Source organism: Leucopleurus acutus (genome assembly GCF_964270905.1).
Source record: "Leucopleurus acutus genome assembly, chromosome: 13".
NCBI classification, from domain to species: Eukaryota; Metazoa; Chordata; class Mammalia; order Artiodactyla; family Delphinidae; genus Leucopleurus; species Leucopleurus acutus.
Window position 1 is genome coordinate 43,641,146 of NC_139155.1, and position 26,068 is coordinate 43,667,213.

At 42.1% G+C, this 26,068-nt stretch overlaps 1 protein-coding gene across 4 annotated transcripts in view; it reads right to left on the bottom strand.

The window, feature by feature from the left end:
- The window catches only part of RNF125 (ring finger protein 125), a 109,191-nt gene that overhangs the window by 19,258 nt on the left and 63,865 nt on the right, over positions 1 to 26,068 (bottom strand). For 3 of the 4 annotated variants that reach the window (XM_082853686.1, XM_082853684.1, XM_082853685.1), the window contains exon 3: positions 1,776 to 1,929. In XM_082853686.1, coding sequence (XP_082709812.1) covers positions 1,776 to 1,817 — 42 coding nt within the window. In that variant the 5' untranslated portion in view covers positions 1,818 to 1,929. Of the gene's footprint in view, positions 1 to 1,775; positions 1,930 to 21,140; positions 21,601 to 26,068 lie in introns of those variants that run through there. The other variant, XM_082853683.1, reaches the window with a different exon arrangement.

The following is a 26,068-nucleotide window of genomic DNA, read 5'->3' on the forward strand; positions in this document are numbered from 1 at the left end:
GAAAATGGCTACAGAAGGAGCGGCAGTATTCCTGACAAGAGGAAGAGACAGATACAAGAAATACCTCAAAGGAAAGATCAAAATACTTGTGAATAATCAGAAATGCAGGGGGGTGAAAAACGAAGGGGATCTCCACCCAGGATAACTGAGAGAATACTCTTATTTCTGACAGGTACCAAAGATGGGATAAAGAACTGGAAGACAAAATAATATGCTGAGTTTGATTTTGTGCATGTTGAATTTTAAATGATGGCAAAATATCAAAGTAAAAATAATCAGGAATGATATTAAGAATGTGAAAAGCTATTGATTTTGAGCATTCACTATGTTCCCCAGTGCTAAAAGCCACTTACATTTTGTTGTTTACCTTTACAACCACTCTGTGACACGAGCATTACCTTTTCCCTCAATTTAAAAGAGTCAAACAAAAACTTAGATTAATAACTTGCCCCAAATCACAAAGAGTAAGGGAGAGAATTAGTGTTTAATCCCAGGATGTCTGACTCCAAAGACCATGCATGGATTCCAGAATCAGGCAGCCACGAATAGATTTTTGAGTCTTACAAAAATATTCAAAAATGCATTGAGCATTTATTATGTGCCAGTCACTCTTCAAAGTGCTGGGTTTACAGCTGTCAATAAAACAGTCATGGTCCTTACCCTCATGGAATCTTGTGGAGATAATGGATAATGGACATTAAATTTCAAAATTCACAAAAGCATAATTACAAATGGTGATAAGTGCTATGAAGAGAAAGCACAGACTGCTAAGAGAAAGTGTAACAGGCTATAGTTTAGATGAACAATCAAGAAAGGTTCTCTAGAGAAATTTAGATCTTCAGTACACGATCTCTCTTTTGATCTCTAGACTGGTAATACCTAAATATCCTTCTGTTAGCAGTTCAAATTTAATGTATCTAAGACTTAACTTTGTGGATTCTTCTCTAAATTTGCTCGCCATATTAGCACCTTCACCTACTCGTCTCAGAAACTTGGGGAGCATTTTGATACCTCACTGTCACTCACCTCCACATCCAGTTAATTATCAACTTCCTTCAATCCCTCTCCAGAATACACCTTGAAACAACTTCTTATTCCATAGCTAATGCTATTACCCTAACCCAGCTTCCTTAACACCTATCCTAAAATCCACTGAATTGGCTTCACCAATCCTGCTTTTGCCCCCTCCAAACCATTTTCCACTCACATGCTAGAGTGACATCTTAAAAATATAAACCTGATCAAAAGCTTATACTTTTTCTATGACTCACTACTGCGTTTAAGATAAAATCTAGAATCTTTGTCACAGCTTCTAAGACCTCACATGATCTAACCAGGCTAGCATAATAACAACGGAGGAAAACTGCAACAAGGAGGAAGTGGTCAACAGAGATAAATACTGCAAAGCCCAGAACAGCAGAGGTGGAATTATGCCACTGGAATTGAAAATAAAGCTATTCATTGGGTGGGCTGCAACAGCATAGCAGGAATGGAGGCCACATAATAGGGGGTCATGGGAGTAATGGGAAGAGAGGAAATGGAGGTGGTCAATGAAAGCCTTGGTTTGAAAAATTAGGTGATGGTGGGCATCAGGTGACTGCTGTCCAGCAGCCCATACATAGGGAACCAGAGGAAAGGAAGAGGAGAGGCTGAGACAATAAACTTTGGAAAGTCGGGGTAGGATGAGGTCAAAGGCGTAGGTGAAATGACTGGCTGCAAAACAGTTTTCTCAGAGTTCTACGCCGGTAACTATGAGCAAAGGCAGGGTCACATACCAGGGTGTCACACTCAGTGCACTTCTGGAACTCGGATTTCATTTTCTTGGCTACATCAGTTGCTGGAACTCCTTCAGAAGGAAGATATGCCCGGCAGTAAGGACAGGTCCACTTATTGTTCTTGAGACTGGTAGCAATGCAAGAACGGCAGAATCTACAGGACACAAACCAAGAACACATCATTTTCCTTAACAGGATAAAGGAGCCACCACTAGGTGTTCATTTATGGAAACCGTATTTTAATGACATCTTGTACACTAAGAGCTGTTCTGCCAAACGAAAGCTCCATCTGCATCCTACAGCTGCTGAGGAGTCTCTTACCTTCCCTGCAAGACCTCCCTGGGGCCACACGTTCTCACCACGTGTGCTGCATGCATTTAAACAGAAGGTGACAAAGTGGTGAAACAGCCTTCCTACAAACAGAATGAAAACTATAACTCAAATATCGCTAGCCATAAAAAAGAATGAAATAATGCCATTTCAGCAACATGGATGGACCTAGAGATGATCATACTAAGTGAAGTAAGTCAGAGAAAGACAAATATCACATGGTATCACTTATATGTAGTATCTAAAAAAATGATACAAACAAATTATTTACAAAACAGAAACAGACTCACAGACATAGAAAATAAACTTATGATTACCAAAAGGGAAAGGGGGAGGGAGGGACAAATTAGGAGTTTGGGATTAGCAGATACATACTACTATATGTAAAATACATAAACAACAAGGGCCAACTGTATAACACAGGGAACTATATTCAATATCTTAATAACCTATAATGGAAAAGAACCTGAAAAAGAATATATCTATATCTATATTTATGTGTGTGTATAAATGAATCACTTTCCTGGATACCTGAAACTAACAAAACATTGTATATCAACTATACTTCAAAAAACCCCCCTATAATTCAAAGGATATCTAACGTGTTCTTTCTTTTCTTTAATCCTATTTTACCTTAAAATCTGTGGGGCTGGGGGGAATAGGTCTTTGCTCTGTGAGATTCTGTGTGTTAGATAAGAAAATAGCAGCAAGTTGAGGAGGTAAAAATACGAAACATGTTAAAGTTTTCATAAAATAATTTAAAACTCATCCTCAGATGCAGGAAATTATCTAATCAAAACTACCACTTTAGGAATGTCCTCCACGTCAAGAAATATATTCTCTGTTTACTTAAAGATGATCATGATAAAATCTTAACACAGTCAACAGAATTCACAGAAAATCTTGACCTATTTATGGGAGCTGCTGAAGGCTACATGTGCACAGAAGTAAAAGTGAGCATTTCAATAGGTTATACACATCAGCATGAGCTGACAGCTCTTAACTCAGCATGTAATATATATTTGCGAATATTTATACATGGCAAAAGTTAAGCTGTTTAAGTAAACTATACATACTGAAAAGTTCATATATCATAGGTATACACACACAGCTGAATGACGTTTCACAAACAAAATTCCTAGTATATTAGCCATTACTGATTCTTTTTATTTTTTTAATTTATTTATTTTCATTTTTAGCTGCATTGGGTCTTCGTTGCTGTGCACGGACTTTTCTCTAGTTGCGGTGAGCAGGGGCTACTCTTCGTTGGGGTGCGCGGGCTTCTCATTGGGTGGCTTCTCTTGTTGCAGAGCATGGGCTCTAAGCACGCGGGCTTCAGTAGTTGTGGCACGCGGGCTCAGTAGTTGTGGCTTGCGGGCTTAGTTGCTCCACGGCATGAGGGATCTTCCCGGACCAGGGCTTGAACCCGTGTCCCCTGCATTGGCAGGTGGATTCTTAGCCACTGCATCACCAGGGAAGCCCAGCCATTACTGATTCTTAAAACTATTCTCTTCGCCTCTGTTATAAAATTCTTATATGCACACAGAGGATGCTTACGTCTGCACTGTTCTTGAGGCATCTGCTTGATGTTGATGCCTGCCCAGCACCCATTTCCCCTTTTTCTGGCCATAGCATCCTGATTTTGCTCTGCAGAACTACACCTCTTATATGAGATACAATTTGGTGGGACCTCAATCCAGGTGCCCATAATCCCCTGCTGAAGGCAGAGCGCCTAATGTCGGCCACACTAAGTAAACCCTCTCTCTGGGAGATGAATACTAAACAGAGTGACATAAAGACTGATTCAGCAACAACTTGATAGGACTATCCTGATCTTTATTTAGAACCCTAGACCTGCCTAGGTTCCTACCCTTTTCTTCCTGGGTGTTTTTGTTATTAATGTCGCTTGGTAACTTTATATTTTGATATAATTTCAAATTTGATACACTGTTTTTAATTTACAAAATTTTAAAACACTTCCACATACCTTAATTCATTTAACCTTAATAAACCCCTAAGAAAGATCATTATTTCCTTTATAGATGAGGAAACTGAGGTACGTGGAGGTTAAGTTACATCAGCAAGGTCACAGCTACAGAAAGTGCCTGGACTTTGTTGACCTTAAGCTGAGGTTTCCTGACTCAGAATTCAGTGACCTATCTTTCCACAACCGCAGCTACCCCAGTTGGAAAGAGCAATACTTTCAGAATCAAAAGACCTACATCCCCTGCTGTATTTTTTTTTTACATCTTTATTGGAGTATAATTGCTTTACAATGGTGTGTTAGTTTCAGCTGCACAACAAAATGAATCAGTTATACATATACATATGTTCCCATATCTCTTCCCGCTTGCGTCTCCCTCCCTCCCACCCTCCCTATGCCACCCCTCTAGGTGGTCACAAAGCACCGAGCTGATCTCCCTGTGCTATGCGGCTGCTTCCCACTAGCTATCTACCTTACGTTTGGTAGTGCATATATGTCCATGCCTCTCTCTTGCTTTGTCACAGCTCACCCTTCCCCCTCCCCATATCCTCACGTCCGTTCTCTAGTAGGTCTGTGTCTTTATTCCTGTCTTACCCCTAGGTTCTTCCCCTGCCGTATTTTACTTCTATCTGCCTCAGGTGATTAATTGTAAGTTCTAAGGCACATTTGTCCTTGCATTTCTTTTAGTTCCTAAGAATTGGTTCTCAAAGTGTAAGCTTTGAAGGGTATTTATTACAAATGGTCCAAATGCTCAACTCATAATTAACATTTCTAATACAACACCTGTGGTTCTGACAGGAATTCTTTGTTTACATAATTTAGGGGCAAGCAGAGAACACTGTGTTTCTTGTCAGCTAAAAGTCTTCCCCCCTTTCTCAGTTTGTTTGAGTTTTATGCTAATACAAACAGAAGATGAATATTGGTGCAAAGGGACGTCCCTGGTGGCACAGTGGTTAAGAATCTGCCTGCCAATGCAGGGGACACGCAAGACACACAAACAAAATATACTGGTGCCAAGCCCCGTGGTAGGCACTGATACACATCAGCTCATTTTACCTCGTTTCGCTCTCACAGCAATCCTAAATGCTGCTCTTTCTCCTCATCCTGACTGATAGCAAACTGAAGTTCAGAGAGGTGTAAAAACTTGCCCAAGTCACAGAGCCAGAAGATAGTAGTATTTTTATCATCAAACTGTTTTGGGAGAGGCTCAAAATTTGTAGTCTTTTTTTAAAAAAAATACATTTATTTATTTATTTTGGGGCTGTGTTGGGTCTTTGTTGCTGTGCGCAGGCTTTCTCTAGTTGCGGCGAGTGGGGGGGCTACTCTTCGTTGCGGTGCTCGGGCTTCTCATTGCGGTGACTTCTCTTGCTGTGGAGCACGGGCTTCAGTAGTTGTGACTTGCGGGCTCAGTAGTTGTGGCTCGTGGGCTCTAGAGCACAGGCTCAGTAGCTGTGGCGCACAGGCTTAGTTGCTCTGCGGCATGTGGGATCTTCCTGGACCAGGGCTCGAACCTGTGTCCCCTGCATTGGCAGGCGGATTCTTAACCACTGCATCACCAGGGAAGTCCCTGTAGTCTTCTTAAAGGCACTTTAATTCCTCCCAGTGACAAGCAGAGGCAGCAAAGGTTTGAGATCACTGATGTAGCTGTATAAGCCAGTGGGCTTTACCTAGGGTACATTTCTGTTAGTTAGTTTATTGATTAATTGATTGATTGATTGATTGCGGTACGCGTGCCTCTCATTGTTGTGGCCTCTCCCGTTGCGGAGCACAGGTTCCGGGCACGCAGGCTCAGCGGCCATGGCTCACGGGCCCAGCTGCTCCGCAGCATGTGGGATCTTCCTGGATCTGGGCACGAACCCATGTCCCCTGCATCGGCAGGCGGACTCTCAACCACTGCGCTACGAGGGAAGCCCCTCTGCTGTTATTTTATAAATACTTCATACATGTTTTTGTAACTATGATTGATAACCACAACAATGGAAGTTCCTAGTATTCATGAAAAGTAGCATACTTGAGGCATTAAAAAATTTTTTTATTGGCGTATAGTTGCATTACACTGTTGTGTTAGTTTCTGCTGTGCAGCAAAGTGTATCAGTCACACGTATACACATATCCCCTCTTCCTTGGACTCCTTCCCATTTAGGTCACCACAGAGCATTGAGTAGAGTTCTCTGTGCTATACAGTCTGTTCTCATTATGTATCTATTTTATATGTAGTAGTGAATATATGTCAGTCCCAATCTCCCAATCCATCCCACCCCACCCTTACCCCCTTGGTATCCATACGTTTGTTCTCTACGTCTGTGTCTCTATTTCTGCTTTGCAAACAAGTTCATCTATACCGTTTTTCTAGATTCCACATATATGGCTTAATATACGATATTTGTTTTTCTCTTTCTGACTTACTTCACTCTGTACGACAGTCTCTAGGTCCATCCAAGTCTCTGCAAATGGCACAATTTTGTTTGTTTTTATGGCTGAGTAATAATCCATTGTATATATGTACCACATCTTCTTTATCCATTCCTCTGTTGATGGACATTTCAGTTGCTTCCATGTCCTGGCTATTGTAAACAGTGCTGCAATGAACACTGGGGTACATGTATCTTTTTGAATTATGGTTTTCTCTGGGTATATGCCCCGTAGTGGGATTGCTGGGTCATATGGTAGTTCTATTTTTAGTTTTTTAAGGAACCTCCATACTGTTCTCCATAGTGGCTATATCAGTTTATTGAGGCATTTTAAAAATCAAGTCCCTCCCTATAACCCCCCCCCCCGACTAAGTCTGTACAGTGGTGTTATCTGTGGCATGAAACTCTCAAATGAGCATTATATAGATGTCGTTGCATTATGTGAGAATATTAGTTTCAAATCCGGTAGATTAGTCAATTAACCGTACTTTTAATAGAAGTGATTATGAACTGGAGAAAACACATCAAGATCAAGGTGTTTTGGAACAGATTGAACTTACTGATTATGAGTATCTAAAAACCACAGCTTTAGAAGTGTTACCATGGAAAGGTACTGGATGCTGCTGCACCTCAAGTCTCACTTTCTGGGGTGCAGAAGCAAGACTGCAGAACTGCTTAGTTCAAAAGATCTGAGGGGAACATTCTCTCCTTAAAGGTACAGTTATCAAATTCAAGTCATGAGAGCTGAAGCATCTACCATCCTTACCCTAGCACCTTGGCATGAAAAGTATACAAGTGATCATTTTCTGAATTGTCTAATCAGAATCCTCACAGGGCTACTCAGCTTTAGTTAATATATATTATACAACAGGGCACAGAGACAAGATAACTCTAAACTAAAACCTCTTAGAAAGCAAAGTGTAGAAGTGTGTACAGAGTGTGAGCTTCTTACAGGTTTGCAGATGTGTAAAAACATCTAGGGTAAAGAGAATAAGAACATTTACCTACCTGTTGGAGAAATGGGAATGGGAGAGAAAGGGGTATATGGTAGAAGAAGGGTATTTTCACTGTCGAATTTTAAGTGTGAACCATATAACCTTATTACCTACACAATAAACAATTCTTTCAAAAAGTTAATTACCTACAACCTCTTGGGATAACTGGTCTGGTAGTGTCTGATAAAACAAAATTACAGGCACCCCTTGACCCTGCAGTACCAAGCCCACGTTTTACTCGAGAAGTTAAAAAATATGTCCATCTGTATTCAGAAGGAATGTTTTCACAGTAGACCCAACCTGGAAATAACCCAGATATTTATCAACAAGAAAATGAATAAACAACCCATGGCACATTCCTACAATGGAACACTACACAGCAATAAAAAAGAACAAATTACTGACACACACCATAACATGGATGACTCTCAGAGACATACTAAGAAGCCAGACACATGAACTTATCTACGAAACAGAAACAGACTCACAGACATAGAGAACAGACTTGTGGTTGCCAAGGGGGATGGGATGTGGGGGAGGGATGGATTGGGAGTTGGGATTAGCAGATGCGAACTATTATATATAGAATGGATAAGCAACAAGGTCCTACTGTATAGCACAGGGAACTGTATTCAATATCCTGTAATAAACCATAATGGAAAAGAATATGAAAAAGAATATATATAAATATATGTAACAATCACTTTGCCATACACCAGAAACTAACACAACATTGTAAATCAACTATACTTCAATAAAATAAAATTTAAAAAAAGAAGCCAGACACAAGAAAGTACATCTTGTGTAATTCCACTTATTTGAAATTTTTGAATAGGTAAAACTGATCTATGATAGGGAAAAAAAATAACACAACAGTGATTGCCTATGGGGGTACACGGACGGGGATGGCTGGGAAGGGGCATAAGGGAACCATATGGGGGGTAATGAGACTATTCTATATCTTGTTAGGGGTTTGGGCTAAACATTGGTCAAAGCTCTGCAAATGTTATACCTAGGATGTATGCATTTCACTCTATGTGTAATTTACCTTTAGCAAATCCCATAAACAAATTGTGAACTCTGGTTAATATTATGCATGCTGATATGAGAAGGCGTAGAGTGTGCTGATGTTTGTAACCTACTCTAAAATGCATCAAAAAAATAAGATGGATTGATGGATGGATAGGTATGTGATAAAGTGAAAGGTAAAAGCAAATATGGTAAAATTAACAATTGTAGAAATAGGTATGGATATATGGTTGTTCACTGTACAATTCTTTCAACTTAGCTGTATGTTTGACATTGTTCATAATAAAATGTTAGGGAAAATTAACCACCTTACTATGACTTAAATTTTCTTTACTTTTTAGAAAAATTTAGTTGGAAAACCGGAAGGGAAATGCTTGGAGGATGAGAGACCTGAAATATTTAATAGAATGTGATTTGAAGAGAAAAACATTTTTTAAAATGATATTTTTAAGAGCATCCAAATTCAGTGTGAGGAAAAGATTACTTTGCATTTATGATTATTTAAATAAGTTTAAAGAGCACAGAACAATTTGAAAGGTAATATGAGGCTGAAGGGAGAGAAAACAAAACTGTAAAAAAATGAATTTGTGTGGCTTTTAGCAAGAACAGTTATTGCATGGTTATAATGAAGATCTATAAAACATGCACAAGTCTCCCCACACCCAACCATACAAGCATGCATTCACTAAAGAAATTTTCACTAATAGCTTATGATTGCCAATGTTTGACATGCCAGAGATGAAACCATGGCAGTGCCCGAGGTCCCTGCTCTCAAGAGTTCTAGAAGGAGGAGAGAGGAAATGAGAAGGTAAACAAAAAGATTGGCAAACGATAAATGCTCTGAGAAGAATAAAACAGTTGACAACAAAAATTGAGTGGGTGGGGCAGAGGGAGCAGTAAGATGGGTGGTTCCTCAGATGACAGTTGAAGGCATCAGTCTTGGGAAGATCTGGGAATGGTTTTCCCAGCTGAAAACAGGGACCATTTTGCTGAGGTACAGAAAGCCAGTGTGGTTGAAATGCAGGGGGCCCAGGGGAGGGTAACTGGCAATATGTGGGACAGTAAGGTAGGTAGGAGACCAACCACAAAGCCAGAGCTAAGCGTGATGGGAAGGCACTGGAGGGTCTTAAGTGGGAGAGTGAAACGACTTGATTTACATTATATAGATCACTGGCTCCTCTGTGAAGAATGGATTACAGAGGTACGAGAGTCACGGCTCAGAGACCAGTGTTAATTCCATCGTAAGCGTTGGTTCAAGAGAGGATGGTAGCCCAGCAAAGGAGCAGCAGACAGTGTAAGTGGACAGTCAGATTTACGATTGATTTAGGAAGCAGAGGCAAAAGGGCTTACAATATACCAAATGACAACAAATATATGCCCCATTATGCCAAGTGAAAGAAGTCAAATACAAGACTATTTACTGTATGACTCCAAAGCTCAGTGACAGAAAGCTGATGGGGTTGCCTGGGGCCCAGGAGTTTGGGGAGTGGATTGATTGTAAAGGATTCCAGGGAACTTCTTAGGGTAATGGAACTAACTGTTCTAGATCTTGTTTGTGGTGGTGGTTATATGATTGTATACAATTATGTACTGTATCACCTCAATAAAGCTGAGAAACGCAACCCAGCTAAACAAAAAATGCCCCAGTGATGACAGGTCAGTAACAACAACACTGCATGAGAATCACAGAAATACACACAGCACAGAACCATTCAGAATCCTGTAGGGGTCCCTCCCACACAGCCCCAGGTACAGAGTAGCTACTCAGTAAATGGTTAGTAGATTGAAATAACTAAATCAGTTATGAGGAATGGGCCAAAGGGGAATTTTCTGGGCAGGGCCCAATGTTCCCATTAATGAATAAGTGTTGTATCCTTCTGGAAGAACCCAAGGGGTAAAAATGAACATAAACCCCAGAGATAAGAAATTCCTATTTGTCTGTCCCCCTCTTCCCCTCCATAAGGTGGCTGAGAATGAGGAATCACAACAGACATGATCAGAATTAGGAGAATGTAGGGAAAAGATAGAAGTCAACTGCATTTTTTTTAAAGACTGATTTAATGTTTTCAAAAATTCTGAATGAGTTGTTGTTGCCTTTTTTTTTTTTTTTTTTTTGGCCATGCCTTGTGGCATGCGGGATCTTAGTTCCCTGACCAGGGATAGAACCTGTGCCCCCTGCAGTGGAAGCACAAGTGGTCATAGCTTTAAAATCAGATTTCACACACAAATTCAAATTTCTGGCTTCTCTTGAAAAGCTAAGTCTCCTGCAACTCTGGACTCATTTCCCACGTGGCCACATGGGTCGGTGCCCCTTCCTGTAGATACCCATCCTCCTCGCTCACTCACACCCCTTGCCTCCCCCCTGCTGAGTTTGCAGCTCCTGATGACATCAATCAGGAACCAGATAATGACTCTAAGAACTTTAAAACCAGCTGGGAACTTAATTATCCCACCCCCATTGTTTATTTTATTAACCCCTTTCTGTTTCTCTAATTAAGTGGTTAGCAATAAAACTCATATAAGGAAAGGGCGGCAAGGTATTGGAGGAAAATGGGGAAAGGGTTGCTGAGGACACTGGGTAAAGTTATGCACGCAATCTTAAGGGGGAAAACTGCACCCTAAGTATAGGAGAATTAAAGAGGAAAGGGCTGTATTAGGGACTCCATGGGGCCTAGGGCTAGACAGGCAAAATAAGTAGCCAGAGGTGGTCCCTAAATGTGGTTCTGGAAGAAGCCCTTGGCAACGTGTGGTCGGTCTAACATTTTCGTTATGTTCTCAACACTGGGCTGCCTCACTGTGGGCAGGCCAATATGAAGGTGAACGAAAATCTTGGGCTCCTTTGGGGAGCTGGAACATATAAATAGAATAAGGGGAGTTGCAATTGTTATTCAAAGAGAGGATGAGAGTCTCGGGCTAAAATACTCCAGTATAGGACAATACACACACACACATACACACACAACCAGTCTCCCTCTTCAGTGATCCAATGATGGATCGATCAGCCTGGACAGTCCCAAGCGCAGCTATTCTTAGAGCACAGGCCTTTAGCCACTGTCCCTCAAGATTTCCTTGGAGGTGTTTATGTATTCAATTAGGTCATGCTCAAAGTCCATCCTGGGAATCATTCAGCCTCCAAAAATTGACTCTGCATATCTCTACACTACTTTACATGTTGATTTTTATATTTAGCCCCCTAAGGAAAATTTTATTTCCTTTAATCTACAGTCTTAGAGGGGTGCCTCTCTATAACCGTCAAACACTGTCCTCAACTTGCAGTATCTTACTGTCAATTACATAGGGTTATCTGAGGCTGTACTTCTCAAATCTTAAAATGCATATAAATCACATGGGCATCTTGTAAAAATGCAGATTGCGATTCAGCAGATTTGAGTTGGGGGCTGAGATTCTGCAATGCTGCTGGTCCTAGGACCAGTAGTCAGGTGCTAAAGAGAATCCTGGTGTAAAACTCAGTCTGCAACATTATTTAGGTTCTGTTTGTTGGAGAATACGTAATTTAATAGATCACTAATATTTAATGTGCCTACGACAACACTAATGTTGCTAAGTAACACAGAGCAGTCCAACCACCAGATGAGGCAAATTTCAGGCCAGCTTATTACATCTTTCTAAAATTCTTGGTAATACGGGCACAGATGAGTAACCCTATAAAAGGGAGTTCAAAAACTATCATGGGACTCCTATCTATGACTCAAACTCCATAGCACCAGCTGGCTGGCACTATGAAATGGTTGTCCAAAGTTGTGCTCACCAAAGTATCCAAATTTTGTCTTTTTTTTTAAAAAATAAATTTATTTTTTTATTTATTTTTGGCTGCGTTGGGTCTTCGTTGCTGCACGTGGGCTTTCTCTAGTTGTGGCGAGCAGGGGCTGCTCTTTGTTTTGGTGCGCGGGTTTCTCATTGCAGTGGCTTCTCTTGTTGCGGAGCACGGGTTCTAGGCACACGGGCTTCAGTAGTTGTGGCATGCAGGCTCAGTAGTTGTGGCTTGTGGGCTCTAGAGCGCAGGCTCAGTAGTTGTGGTGCACGGGCTTAGTTGCTGCACGGCATGTGGGATCTTCCCAGACCAGGGCTTGAACCCGTTCGTGTCCCCTGCATTGGCAGGCAGATTCTTAACCACTGCACCACCAGGGAAGCCCCAAATTTTGTCTTATTATTATTTTTTTTAATTAATTAATTTATTTATTTTTGGCTGCATCGGGTCTTAGTTGAGGCACGAATCTTTCATTGCAATACACAGGCTCTTTGTTGCAGCACTTGGGCTTCCCTCCAATAGTGGCACCCGGGCTCCAGAGCACATGGCTTCTGTAGTTGCGGTACGCATGTGGGATCTTAGTTCCCCGACCAGGGATCAAACCCGCGTCCCGTGCATTGGAAGGTGGATTCTTAACCACTGGACCACCAGGGGAGTCCCCCAAATTTTGTCTTAGAGTCATTCATTAATTCAAAATACTTAACACCTACTAAGCGCCAGACCTTAAAGGAGTGGCAAGGTGGAAAGTAGCATTCCTTTATTAGAGCAACGGCTCTCAAGAGTTTTGGGTCTTGATGGTACAAAAGACTCCAATCATCCTATTTTAAGTGATGCTTATCCAAGTACATTAGAAGGAGGAAGCATTCTATATACATTTGTTTTAGCATCAGGGGCCTGGATGATTTCGTCTTAAAATCAAATCACAGGTCAACAGGCACATGAAAGGATGCTCAAGATTGCTAATCATGAGGGAAATGCAAATCAAAACCACAATGAGATATCACCTCACACCTGTCAGAATGGCCATCATCAAAAAGAACACAAGTAACAAATGTTGGAGAGGATGTGGAGAAAAGGGAACCCTCGTACACTGTTGGTGAGAATGTAGATTGGTGCAGCCACTGGAAGAAAATGGTATGAAAGTTTCTCAAAAAACTAAAAATAGAACTACCCTATGACTCAGCAATTCCACTCCTGGGTATATCTGAAAAAAATGAAAACACTAATTTGAAAAGATACACACACCCCAACATTCATAACAGCATTATTTACAATAGCTAAGATACGGAAGCAACCTAAGTGTCCATCAACAGATGAATGGATGAAGAAAAGGAATGGACTACTACTGAGCCATAGAAAAGGAACAAAATTTTGCCATTTGCAGCAACATGGATGGACTTGGAAAGCATTATGCTAAGTGAAATAAGTCAGACAGAAAAAGACAGATACTGTATGATATCACACGTGGAATCTAAAAAATACAACAAACTAGAGAATCTTAACAAAAAAGAAACAGACTCACAGAGAACAAACTAGTGGTTGTCAGTGGGGAGAGGGAAGGGGGAGGGGCACTTTAGAGGTAGGGGATTAAGAGGTAGAAACTATTAGATATAAAATAAGTTACAAGGATATATTGTACAAAACGGGGAATATAGCCAATATTTTATAACTAAATGGAGTATAACCTTTAATAATTATGAATTACTATATTATACACCTGTAACATATAATATTGTACAGCAACTATACTTCAAAAGAAATCAAATCACAGGTCAAATATTATGTCAACATAAGTTGCAATCAGATGGGAACCTTCCACGAACTCCCACTACTTCAATTCAACTACTTGCATCTGTGCCCATTTAAATATTCTACAACCTCTTAAATGGATGAACTGTCCATTCTCCTGCCTAAGGCCAAGCCCCCCACTGTCAATCCTAGCCCCGCAATTTTCTCTTCTCTCCTGTGCATCAAAATTTCCCTCACTATTGGTTTATTTCCATCAGCATACAAAAGATTCCATTCTTCTTTTAAAAGAAAATTCCCTTGATCCCACTTCTTTTTCCAGCTATTGCCCAATTTCTCTCTTCCCTTTGCCTCTAAACTTCATGAACGGGCTTTCTCTACTCTCCATCTCTATCACGTACTTGACCTTTAAAGCAGCACTGGATTCAGCGGGTCGCTCTTCCCCGGAAAATACTTCTTGCACTCACTCAGCCTCCAGGACACCTGGGGGTTTCCTTCCTCTCCTTTGGCTGCTGCTTTTCTGGCTTCCATGTCCCAGCTTCTTCTTCTTCTACTTTTTAAAATAATTAATTAATTTGGCTGCGGGTCTTAGTTGCGGCAGGCGAGCTCCTTAGTTGCGGCCTGCAAACTCTTAGTTGCAGCCTGCGAACTCTTAGTTGCGGCATGCATGTGGGATCTAGTTCCCTGACCAGGGATCGAACCCGGGTCCCCTGCATTGGGAGTGTGGAGTCAACCACTGCACCACCGGGGAAGTCCCCATGTCCCAGCTTCTAAATATCGGTGGGCACCGCTGCTCAGTCCTTGGACCTCTATTCTTTTCTAACTATACTTAACTTCTTGATGAGCTCATCCAGTCCCATGGATTTATATCGAGTATATGTTTATGATTCCCAAGTTTATTACCTACAGCCCAGCTCCTCTGAACTCCAAGCTCGCATATCCAATTGTCCACTCAACAGCTCCACTCGGTTGTCTGAAACTTGGCTTGTCACTTGACTTAAACATGATCTTCATCCCGTCCTCTTAGTCTCTCCCATCTCAGAGCGGCTCCAGCCTTCGCTAAGGCCAAGCACTTTGCAGCCATCCTTGATTCTTCACTTTCTTCCACACTCCGCATCAAATCCATCGTGTTACCGGCACCTTCAAAGATATGTCTATAGTCCTACTATTCTCACCACCTCCACGGTCCCCATGCTAGTCCCGTCCTTTCCCACCTGGATCACTACGGTGGCCTCTGAACTCAATCTCCTCAGCTTGCTCCTCCCGCTACAGACTATTCTCAGCAGCCCGACAGATGCTTTTAAATCAGCTCAAGCCATGAATCTGCTCAAAATCCTCACTCAGAGGAAAAGGCAAACTTCTTATAAATGTCCCTACACCAGTCAAACTAGCTTCCTCACCTCCTGCTTTCCTCTGGACCAACACTGTACAAAATCAGGCCCTGTTTATTAAGAGTCCGTGCTTAATTAAGAATAGAAATTGAGAGAAGTAATATTTAGAAAACTGTATAGGAATCTGACAGAGTAATATTATGCTGTTGAATCTAATAACAATTTTTCAAATGACGGCTTGTATTTTATATATACATATTTATTTATTTATTTATTTATTTGCCACACTTCATGGCTTGTGGGATCTTAGTACCCCAACCAGGGACGGAACCCGGGCCACGGCACTGAAAGCACCGAGCCCTAACCACTGGACTGCCAGGGAACTCCCTATCTTTGGTATTTTTAAATTTCATTTTTCCACAATACATTTTTTATTTTATAAAATTATTGGTCTGTGGTGGGCTGGAAATTAAAACAAAACACTTCAGAGGTTTTTTACAACAGATAATTTAAGATGCACTTCTCTAAATATCCGAATATTGCAACTCCCATATACTTCCTATCTCACTTCTTTGTCTTATTTTGTTTAATCCTTAACACTATATAACAAACTACATACTTAACACCTGTATCTTGTTTATTGTCCATCTTCCTCATAAGAATGCAAACTCCAAAAGGATAAGCCTTTGTGTCTGTGTGCTCAGCACAGAGCAGGCCACGTTGGCTGGATCAAAAAACGAATGCACTCCATGCAATAGTAGGTCTAACCAAACAACCCACAGCAAACTAAAATAATGATGAAGCAATGATTTTAATTTTAAGAAAACTGTGGATTCCTACTGTTTGCTTGAGCAACATGTAGGTGTGTGCATGGCTGCCTGATAGTCAGGCTTCTTAAGAGAATTCTGAAGTGTCTTCTAGTGAAGCCTGATAATGATCTAATTTTGGGGGTTTTTTTTAAAATTTTTTTTTAATTTTTGGTTTTATCACCAGATTTTAATAACCCTTAAAAGCCTGTTGAAAAGATGTGACAGTTAGTCTTATGTATCAACTTAGCCAGCCTATAGTACTCAGTTTAATTCAACACTTAAGCAAATGCTGCTGTGAAGGTATTTTGTAGATGTGGTTAACATCTATAATCAGTTGACTTCAAGTCGAGTGATTATCCTCAATAATGTAAATCAATTCCTTAAAATCAATCTCTCTTTCTCTCTCTCTCCATATATTTATATATAACCTATTGGTTGTTTCTCTGGAGAATCCTCACTGATAGAAAATATGTATAAATATCTATAATAAATAATAGGATAAGTAGCTTTAATCTTAGGTTAAAAAGTCTTTGGGATTGCATACCTCCTGTAAGAATGAAAGCACTGTGGGCTTTGTAAGTGAAAAGGGTAAAGGGAGTCAAAAGGTACAAGCTTTGAGTTATAAAATAAGTAAGTCATGGGATGTAATATACAGCATGGTGACTATAGTTAATAATACTGTATTGCTTATTTGAAAGATGCTAAGAGAGTAGATCTTGGGACTTCCCTGGTGGCACAGTGGTTAAGAATCCGCCTGTCAATGCAGGGGACACCTGTTCCATCCCTGGTCTGGGAAGATCCCACATGCCACGGAGCAACTAAGCCCATGCACCACAACTACTGAGCCCGTGTGCTACAACTACTGAAGCCCGCGTGCCTAGAGCCCGTGCTCTGCAACAAGAGAAGACACTGCAATGAGAAGCCTGTGCACTGCAACGAGGAGTAGCCCCCGCTCACCCCAACTACAGAAAGCCCGCGTGCAGCAACGAAGACCCAACGCAGCCAAAAGTAAATAAATTAATTAATTAGGAAAAAAAGAGAGTAGATCTTAAAAGTTATCATCACAAGAAAGAAAAATTTTATAACCATGTATTCTGACAGATGTTAACTAGACTTTTGGTGGTTTTGCAATATTTACAAAAATTGAATCATTACGCCATACACCTGAAACTAATATAATGTTATATGTCAATTTTACCTCAATAAAAATTTTAATATAAAATAAAATATACTAAAATTAAAAAAAAAGAATGAAAGCACTGATGTCTATTTCTGGGTCAGTTTAAAACACATCAGGAAACCCTCAGACTCTACTTAGAGAACCATGAATTTGATGCTCATACTTTACCACAAATGGAACGTTTTAATCCATTTACCAGAAAGCACTTCAGAATTATCTCCAACAGTTTCATTTAAAAAAATGGCAAATTCTGTGACTTGGAGCAACTCAACCCAACTCAGTTCTATGGCGATGTGGCTCTTTGTACTGTATGGTCTGCTCTGGTTTGTATTTAGCTCTCTTAGGCCCATTCTCAACCTCTTGACCCTTTCTGGTAACTCCCTTAGCTCCAGCCTTGAGCTGTGTCCCTAAACCCACTTTCCCAGTGCCTCTGGGACATTTCCATTTAGATGTCTCCCTATCAGACTAGTGTACATTCAACAGGCTTAATTGTGAGTTCATTAACTTCCTCCTGAGCTAAACTCTGTCCCCCTGTATATCTGTCTTCGACTTTTGTCTCCCTCGATATATACCATACCAAATTTCTTGAATATTTCTTTTAAATGTAAATCAGATTCTGTTTTAGTTTCCCTTATGCAGTTTCAACTCATCTACTCCCTCTTTTCCCAGCTCACTGTTAATAGAAAAAAGGCAGAGGTAGGAAGTCTTTTCCCCCAAATCTACTTTTACAACTGATACTGAGATATGAATAACGTCAGTTTGAAATAACAGACATTAAAATGGAACTTCTTAAATTAAAGTCCACCAAATGAAAAAAGAACTAAGCTAAAAGTAAGGCTATCTGGGACATCTTGGAAATGTCATAGACTTACCTTTTGTGGCCCAGTTTTATTCCAAAAGAAGCATAGAGATAAGAAAACCTGGGGGCTTCCCTGGTGGCGCAGTGGTTAAGAATCCATCTGCCAACTCAAGGGACACGGGTTCGAGCCCTGGTCCAGGAAGATGCCGCAGAGAAGCTAAGCCCGTGCGCCACAACTACTGAGCCTACGCTGTGGCACCCGAGAGCCACAACTCCCTAACTCCGAGCACCTAGAGCATGTGCTCCGCAATGAAAACAGAATGAGAAGCCCGTGCACCACAACAAAAAGTAGCCCCCGCTCGCCGCAACTAGGGAAAGCCCGCGCACAGCAACGAAGACCCAGCACAGCCAAAAGTAAATTAATTAATTATTTTTTAAAAGAAATAAAACCTGTTCATGGGTTTTTGCTTGCTTTACAAAATGACTTCGATGGAAATAGAAACTATGTTTTGACACCTGAAACTAACACAATATTGTAAATCAACTATACTCCAATAAAAGTTAAACAACAACAAAAAAAGAAATGTTTTGAGCCTATATTATGGGCTACTTTTACACTTTAAGTACTCATAAAAATTCCATTACTCACCTTATTTTACAAATGAAGAAGCTGAGATTCAAAAAGATTAACCAAAGTGGTGATTACACAGCTGGTTAGTGGCTATGAAGCTCTCACAGTTTTACTGCATCACAATACATATATACATATTCATTCAAGGTATGTTGCCATATTATACTTGCTTGACTTGAAACTAGTTTATAAACAGAAATTGGCATAAACAACCTAGTTCAGCAAGTTTGGAAATAAGCTTAAGTATGGGATAATATAGAGGTTTCATTTGCATTTCCTCATTTTCCAATTTAAGTTCAATGGAAGAGAGTAATTCATTTAGGAAGTACAAACGGTGTTAGGAAGGCTCACCATCCCCAAAAGCAGAAGGGACTCCAGTTAACATTTACAAAGTGGAAGAGGCCCAAGTAAATTTGCCAAAAGTAGGAATATGGAAATTCTGCCCCTGGCCAGAACAATGGACACAGATTTGTCAAAACAAAGAACAGTAAAGTGAGGGAAGGCAATTTGTCCAGCCCTTATTGTGCTACTTCACGACTATTTTTCCAGTTGCTGGTTTCCTATTCACTCTAACAAAGAAAAAGATTAAACAAAGGATTCAACATTTTGCAAATTTATATTTCTCTTTAGCAGAAGCAAAACACTGCACAAAGTTATAGCATTCAAAATCCAAACCAGGGAAAACAATCAGATAACAATCTCCAATAGCAAAGCTGCCCAGTTCAGTTCTACAAAAGAAAATCTTCCAAGACTTGAGGCCCACTGTGTGTCTTTGGTGCAACCTAAAAGTCTTAATACTAATACAGACTAAATTTAAATGTAGGCTAGGTATCCTGAGGTTATTACTGCTCTGAACTAATCAATGTATTTCATATAACGCAATAACATCTTAGCTTCCATCTTGGCCTTGAGGAATTACGTCAATGAGCTACATCTGGACAGCTGGGAAACAACGTCAGTAATCAGACAGGAGCTAAATTAGCCTTGAGTTTAAAGTACAGAGCTGAAACAACAGGCCCTGAAAATATGGCCACAAAAGAATGCCCAGGGACACTTTTTCTTTAAACATTGTGTGGGCTGCAGATTTTTCTCCCTGGCTCTCTGGGGGGCTTTTCAGTATTGAAAACTGCTTCTCAGATACTAGGCTATAGGTGTCAAGGACCACCTAAGTCCTTTTAAAGACGGTTTGTGCACTTGCATTCATGATTTATGATACTTCTTTTTCCCTGGTAAGCCAGAAAGCACTTACTGCCTCGGGGTTTCATCAAACTAGTTAGTCGGCGGTCCAGAAAAGACAGTAAGTGGGTTTCCACTCATGCTCTATGCAATCCCCTCCCCCGCCCGCCCCCCACCAATCTCACCCACACAGTCACACACCCACGCATCCACGGGAAGAAAGCTTTTAAGCAAATAGAACACAAACTCACAGATCCAACCCCTACTACTACTCAGGCACACGTTAAGGACGTGCCAATTTTATAAAGGGATTTTGTTTTTAAACTCTTCCTAGAAACTACCACGGATGTGCGCTAACAGCGAGTTTTAGTTGGTGTGTACGTGGTTTCTAAGACAGTTATTTTTATCTCTACTTCCTACCGCGGTGGGGAGTTTGTGCGTAAGGCAGGTAGTCTGCAACCTCCTTCACTCGGTTGGCTGTGTTTTTAACTGCTGCATTTACGGGCTTGGGGGTAACGTTCAAGCCGCAGACCCAGCCCTGGCGGCTTGTTCAACTCTAACGACTACAGCAAGTCACTTGGACGTTCCCGTTTGATTGATCTTTGAGGGGTTTGGGCGTCTGTGTTGGGAAAGGGAGGTGGGGATGGAAGGAGAGTTTGCACAGATCCTTGTTTGCTCAAGAGCCCAGCCTTGCGGGCGTTCTAGAACACGTGCACAGAGCCAGCAAAACAAAACCGACCCCGGTTCCGGGCGGAGAAGGAAGCACCGCCCGATTAACCGAGTGGAGTGGGAACTGCGCTCGGCGGGAGCCCCTGCCTTGGGCCCAGGCGGGTGCTGCTTCTCCAGCCAAGCGCACTCTCCTCAGCCGGCAAGCCCTTGCTCCCCGCGGCTCTCGCGCCCGGAATTCCCGTCCCAGGGACTCCGCACTTGGGCTGCGGGAGGAGGCGGCTCTACGGCGGCTGCAGGGCCCGCTTGTTGCAGTTTTCTCCTCCTGAAATCCTGTGTTACCTTCCGACAGGGCACTTTCCCCGTGGTCCGCACTCGACGGGTCCAGGTCTCTCCCTGCAGCAGTTTCCTTCAAGCGCCGGCTTCTGAACCCCCCGATCCCCAACGGCTCCGCTAACATCGCCCTCCCCAGGGGGTGGGCGCGCAAACCCAGCTCCCCTGGCACTTACACGTGGCCACAGCGGGTCCGGACGGGGTGGTGCAACACCTCGAGGCAGACGGAGCAGTCGAAGGACGTAACGGGCAGCTCGGGGTCCACCCTGCGCTCCAGGGCCCGCGGGGTGGCCGAGGCGGGCGCGGATTTTCCGCTATCGCTGCTCAGCACGGAGCCCATCGCTGCGCCTACGGCCCAGACCGTTGCCAAGAGCCCGGTGCCTGCAGCCGGCTTGTTTTGTTGTCCTGCGGTAGAGGAAGTAAGTCCCGGCCCAGCCGCGATCGCCGCCGCCCAGAGCGCGCAGCCAGCGCAGCCCCGAAGCAGCCTCCGCCGCGCGGCCCAGCCTCGGTCTGCTGCAGGCCGAGTGCGCGGCCGCGCGTCTGAAGTGAGCCTTCGCTCGCTGCCTAAGTCTAGGCTTGGAGGCGGAGGCGGCCGCCGCACCGGGCACGCCGCGACGTCCAGTGGCCCTGGGAGGATTGAAACCTGACACCTCAACTGCAGAGCTGAGGACCTGGGCGGGCAGTGAGTCTTCCAAGCAATCGCCCGCCTCCTCCTTGCGAACCACTGTAGCAAGTGAATGAAAGTGCGGGCGTGGTCACCTTTGAAGGCAGTCAGAGAACACCCATTTGTAAGGTGGTTGTCCTATGGGTCCTGCACTGTTGTAATCATAATAGGCCACAAAGATGATCTACAGCGTCTCCTAAGAAAGTGCTAATCACCACTTCCGTCATGTAATCAACACTGCATAAATGGAGAGGTAGCATGCAGTAGTGGAAAGAGTTCTGGGACCTGGATTCGAATCCTACCGCGAGGACAGGGATTCTAGTGCTAAAATCCTAGGACCCTCCCGACCCCCACCCCGTCCAGTTTCGTCGCCTTAGAATCTCCTGCTGTTGTTTGTATTCCCCTCTCCATCCTCTTTTGAATATTTATGACCAAATATAGCATTTATTAATTCACACATTTAATAAGGCTTTAATGCCCACTGCATGCCAGACTCCTTTCTGGTGATGGGGACACAGTTCCCAACAAGCCAACAAAATCCCAGTTCTCACAGAACTTACTTTAAAAACATTTTTTTTTTTGGAGATATAAATTCATGCTCTTTTATTTTTATTTATTTATTTTTGCTGTACGCGGGCCTCTCACTGTTGTGGCCTCTCCCGTTGCGGAGCACAGGCTCTGGACGCACAGGCTCAGCGGCCATGGCTCACGGGCCCAGCCGCTCCGCGGCATGTGGGATCTTCCCGGACCGGGGCACGAACCCGTGTCCCCTGCATCGGCAGGCGGACTCTCAACCACTGCGCCAGCAGTGAAGCCCCACGCTCTTTTTATTTAAAAAAATCCATGGTAATACATAATATGCATATGCAATACACACAAACAATAATACATAACAATCCTATAAACTTCACCCAGTTTTCCCCAGACTTTACTTTTAATGAGAAGATATAAGTAATCAACAATAAATAAATAAATGAACAAGTTCATTTCAGCTGATAAGAGCCAAAAAGAAGATAAAACAGGGAGTGAGGATGGAGGCGGGGAGGGTAAGAAGGTCAGGGAAGACTTCTTGGATGCGGTGACATTTGAGCAGAGTCATGAATAATGAAAAGGAGTCAGCCACTCAGAGATTTAGGAAGAAGCTTGCTAAGCTCTGGGAACAGTGAGCAAGGCAAGAACAACAACAACAAAAACCAGGGTGTGGGGCTGGAGCATGAGGGACCAGGGGTGTAAATGGCATGAGATGAGGTAGCAGACGGTCCTGATCATACCCAGTCTTACAGGGCAAGACCAAGAGTTGGGTTTTATTCCAGGTGCCATGTTTGATTTAATTCCACTGCTGTGTGGTTTGGAAAAGACAGGAACAAAATAAGAATGGAAGCAGAGAAACCAGTTAGGAGGCTACTGAATGAATCCAAGTGAGGATAATAATGGCCCGAACCAGGGAGTCATCTGGGTAGTAGGTGAGAAATGGACAGGTTTTAGACAAAGACCTAAATGGGCTTGCTAATGAATTGGGTATAGGAGTGAAGGAAAGATAGCTATTGCTACCTGTAAAAGATAAACAAAAACCTTCCCTTGGTCCCACATTTCCCTCAGCTCCTACACTATGTCTTCTTTAAGGCCAAATTTCTTGACCTGATTCTCTACTTTTTAGGTCTTCATTTCTTAATTACTCCATCCTTATGCCATCTAACCTGGGTTCTGAGCTGACCACTTTATCTGTCCAAAAACTGCTTCGTCATCAGTGTCAGTGGTGGGTGGCTTTTATGTGGATAAATCGAATAGACTCCTTTCAGTCCTTTTCTTGCTTCACCTCTCAACTGCATTTGTCAGTGCTGACTGCTCCCTCCTTGTAGAAACATGCTTTGGCTTTCCTTCTTTCTTTCTGGCTCTTCTTTCTCAGTCTCCTTCACTGGACTCGCCTGCTCCATGGAAAAGCTAAGTGCTAGGGATCGTAGGATTCTGTCTTGGGACCTTTTCCCTTCTGATCACTCATTCCCTACCTAAGAATCTCAAAAATCACATAGATTCTGTTACCATCTAGATTCCAAACTCTTTATCTTTCCTCTAGGCACTCAAATGCCCACCTGCTTGCTTGATATAATCACCTGGTTGCTTCAGGCACCTTCAACTCAACACCGCCAACAATGAACTCATTATTGTGACTTCCCACCTGTTCTACCTCCAGTTGTTTATTCCTCTCTTAGTAAATGGCATCATAATCTACCTAGTAGCTCAGTCCAGACACCTGGGAGCCATCTTTGATTTCTTCCTCGTCTTCACTCACATTGAATCAATCCCAATCACAGTTCTGCCTCCAATATATCTCTCAACAGTTCTTGAATTGTTTCATTTTTCTCTATTCCCATGGCCAGCCACCACTTACTTTAAACCACTGTGTTCTCTTGTGTGACCTGTTGCAATAGTTCCTATCTGCTCCACCTGCATCCACAATTGCCACTGTCCAGTCTATTATCCACATCGCAACTAAAGTGACCTTTTGAAAAGATATCCTATCTTGTGTCACTCCATGCTCAAAAGACTTAAGTGGTTCTCCATAACTCTTAGGATTACATTTCAAATACTTAGCATGATCTACGAAGCTCTCCATGATCTTACTCCTTCCATAACTATAATCAGTAGAATACCTTCAGCAGCAGGGAATAGAAATTCAACTGAATGCGCCTTAATCAATAAGGGTATTTATTATCTAATATGTAAATTAGTCCAGAGCGAAGCAGTTCCGGAGTTGGCTCAGCAGTTAAAGATGTCCTTAAGGTCTCAGCTTTGCCATCCCCAGTGTATCAGTAGTGTCTTCCTCATGGCAGGATGGCAGAAAGTGCTCCAATAATCACATCTACACACAACCATCTCCAAAAACAGAAAGGAAAGATAAAGTTTCCTTCTATTAGCTCCTTCTTCTTTTAAAGTGGGAGGAAAACACTTCCTAGGGGCCTTCTTCTGCAGACTTCCCCTTATATCCTATTTGTCTAAACTGGGCCCCATGATGGTTCTTAAACCAGTCACCGGCAGAGGATAATGAGGGTACTCTAACTCATAATATACTCCACCGGGCTTGGCTCTTCAGTTGTCTGACCAATACAATTAGGGGTTCTTTCCTGGGAAAGAAGAAGATAAGGAAATTGGATGGGCCAACAATAGGGCCTCCCAAAATACCATTGTGGGCCCCATCTGCTATCATTCTCTCCCTTATTCTGTATGGTCCTAAATGTCTCTACTTCTTATAATTTCTTGACTGTACCAAGCTCTTTCTGACCTCAGCGCCTTTATACATGCTTTTTTGCTCTGTTTGAACACTTCCTACCAACACCCACAACTCTCAGCTCCTCTAATTCAAATCTCAGGTCTTAGTTTGGTGACTTTCTACACCACATCCATCTCATACTATCATCTCCTTGATTTTCTCATAGTCTGCGGTATTGGCCTTCCTATTTCTCCTGTGGCGGCTACTCTAAGAGTAGACATAATGAATGTGAAGTGTAGGAGGAGCCTTGCGTGTAGGAGCTGATACATGTATTTATCTTTATATATGTGATTCAATACTAATTTCACAAGATAGATATTATATGTTCCCATTTTATAGGCTCAGAGAATGTAACTTAGCAAAGGTCACGTAGCAAATATGTGGCAGACCCATACTTTAATACCAGATCTTTTGTTTTAAAATCCGTGTGTTTTTCACTAAGGCACTTGTGTAGAGATGAGAAGTACTAAGAATCTTAGAAAAGAATAAGACAAAAATTAGATAAATTAAGGCAGGAAACTGGGACCTGGGAGGATAGATGAAAATTAAACATCTGATATTATTTATAAGGCTCTTAATAGACTTATAAAATTGACAGTAATGATGATGATGATGATGATGGAGGAATCAGCCAGAGAATGAATTTACAATCCAGACTCTAGGCCCTGAAAGGCATCAGAAGTATAGGTTAGTACAAAAGAAATTTGAAAGCCTTATAATCAACATCTCTGGTATCAAGAAGGCTGATGAATCTCTCACTAAATTAAAAGGAGAATAAAATTGCCAGAAAAAATACATACTTTCCTTACTTAGTTCCTTCCAGGAGTAATGAAAAGAAATGAATTTACAATTTTAAGTAGTGCTGAAGATATGAGAAAGACGTCTCTATATTCTTTGAAGTTTATTGTTCATACCGGAAACTTAGAGGAAATCTAAATGTCCATAATAGGAAAATGTTTTTGTAAAGTATGGTAAATTTACTTAACAAACAGATAAAGCACCATTTAAAAATGTGCAGCTTGGACTTCCCTGGTGGTGCAGTGGTTAAGAATCCACCTGCCAGTGCAGGGGACAGGGGCTCGAACCCTAGTCCTGGAAGATCCCACATGCCACGGAGCAACTAGCCTGCGCTCTAGAGCCCTCGAGCCACAACTACTGAAGCCCGCACATGC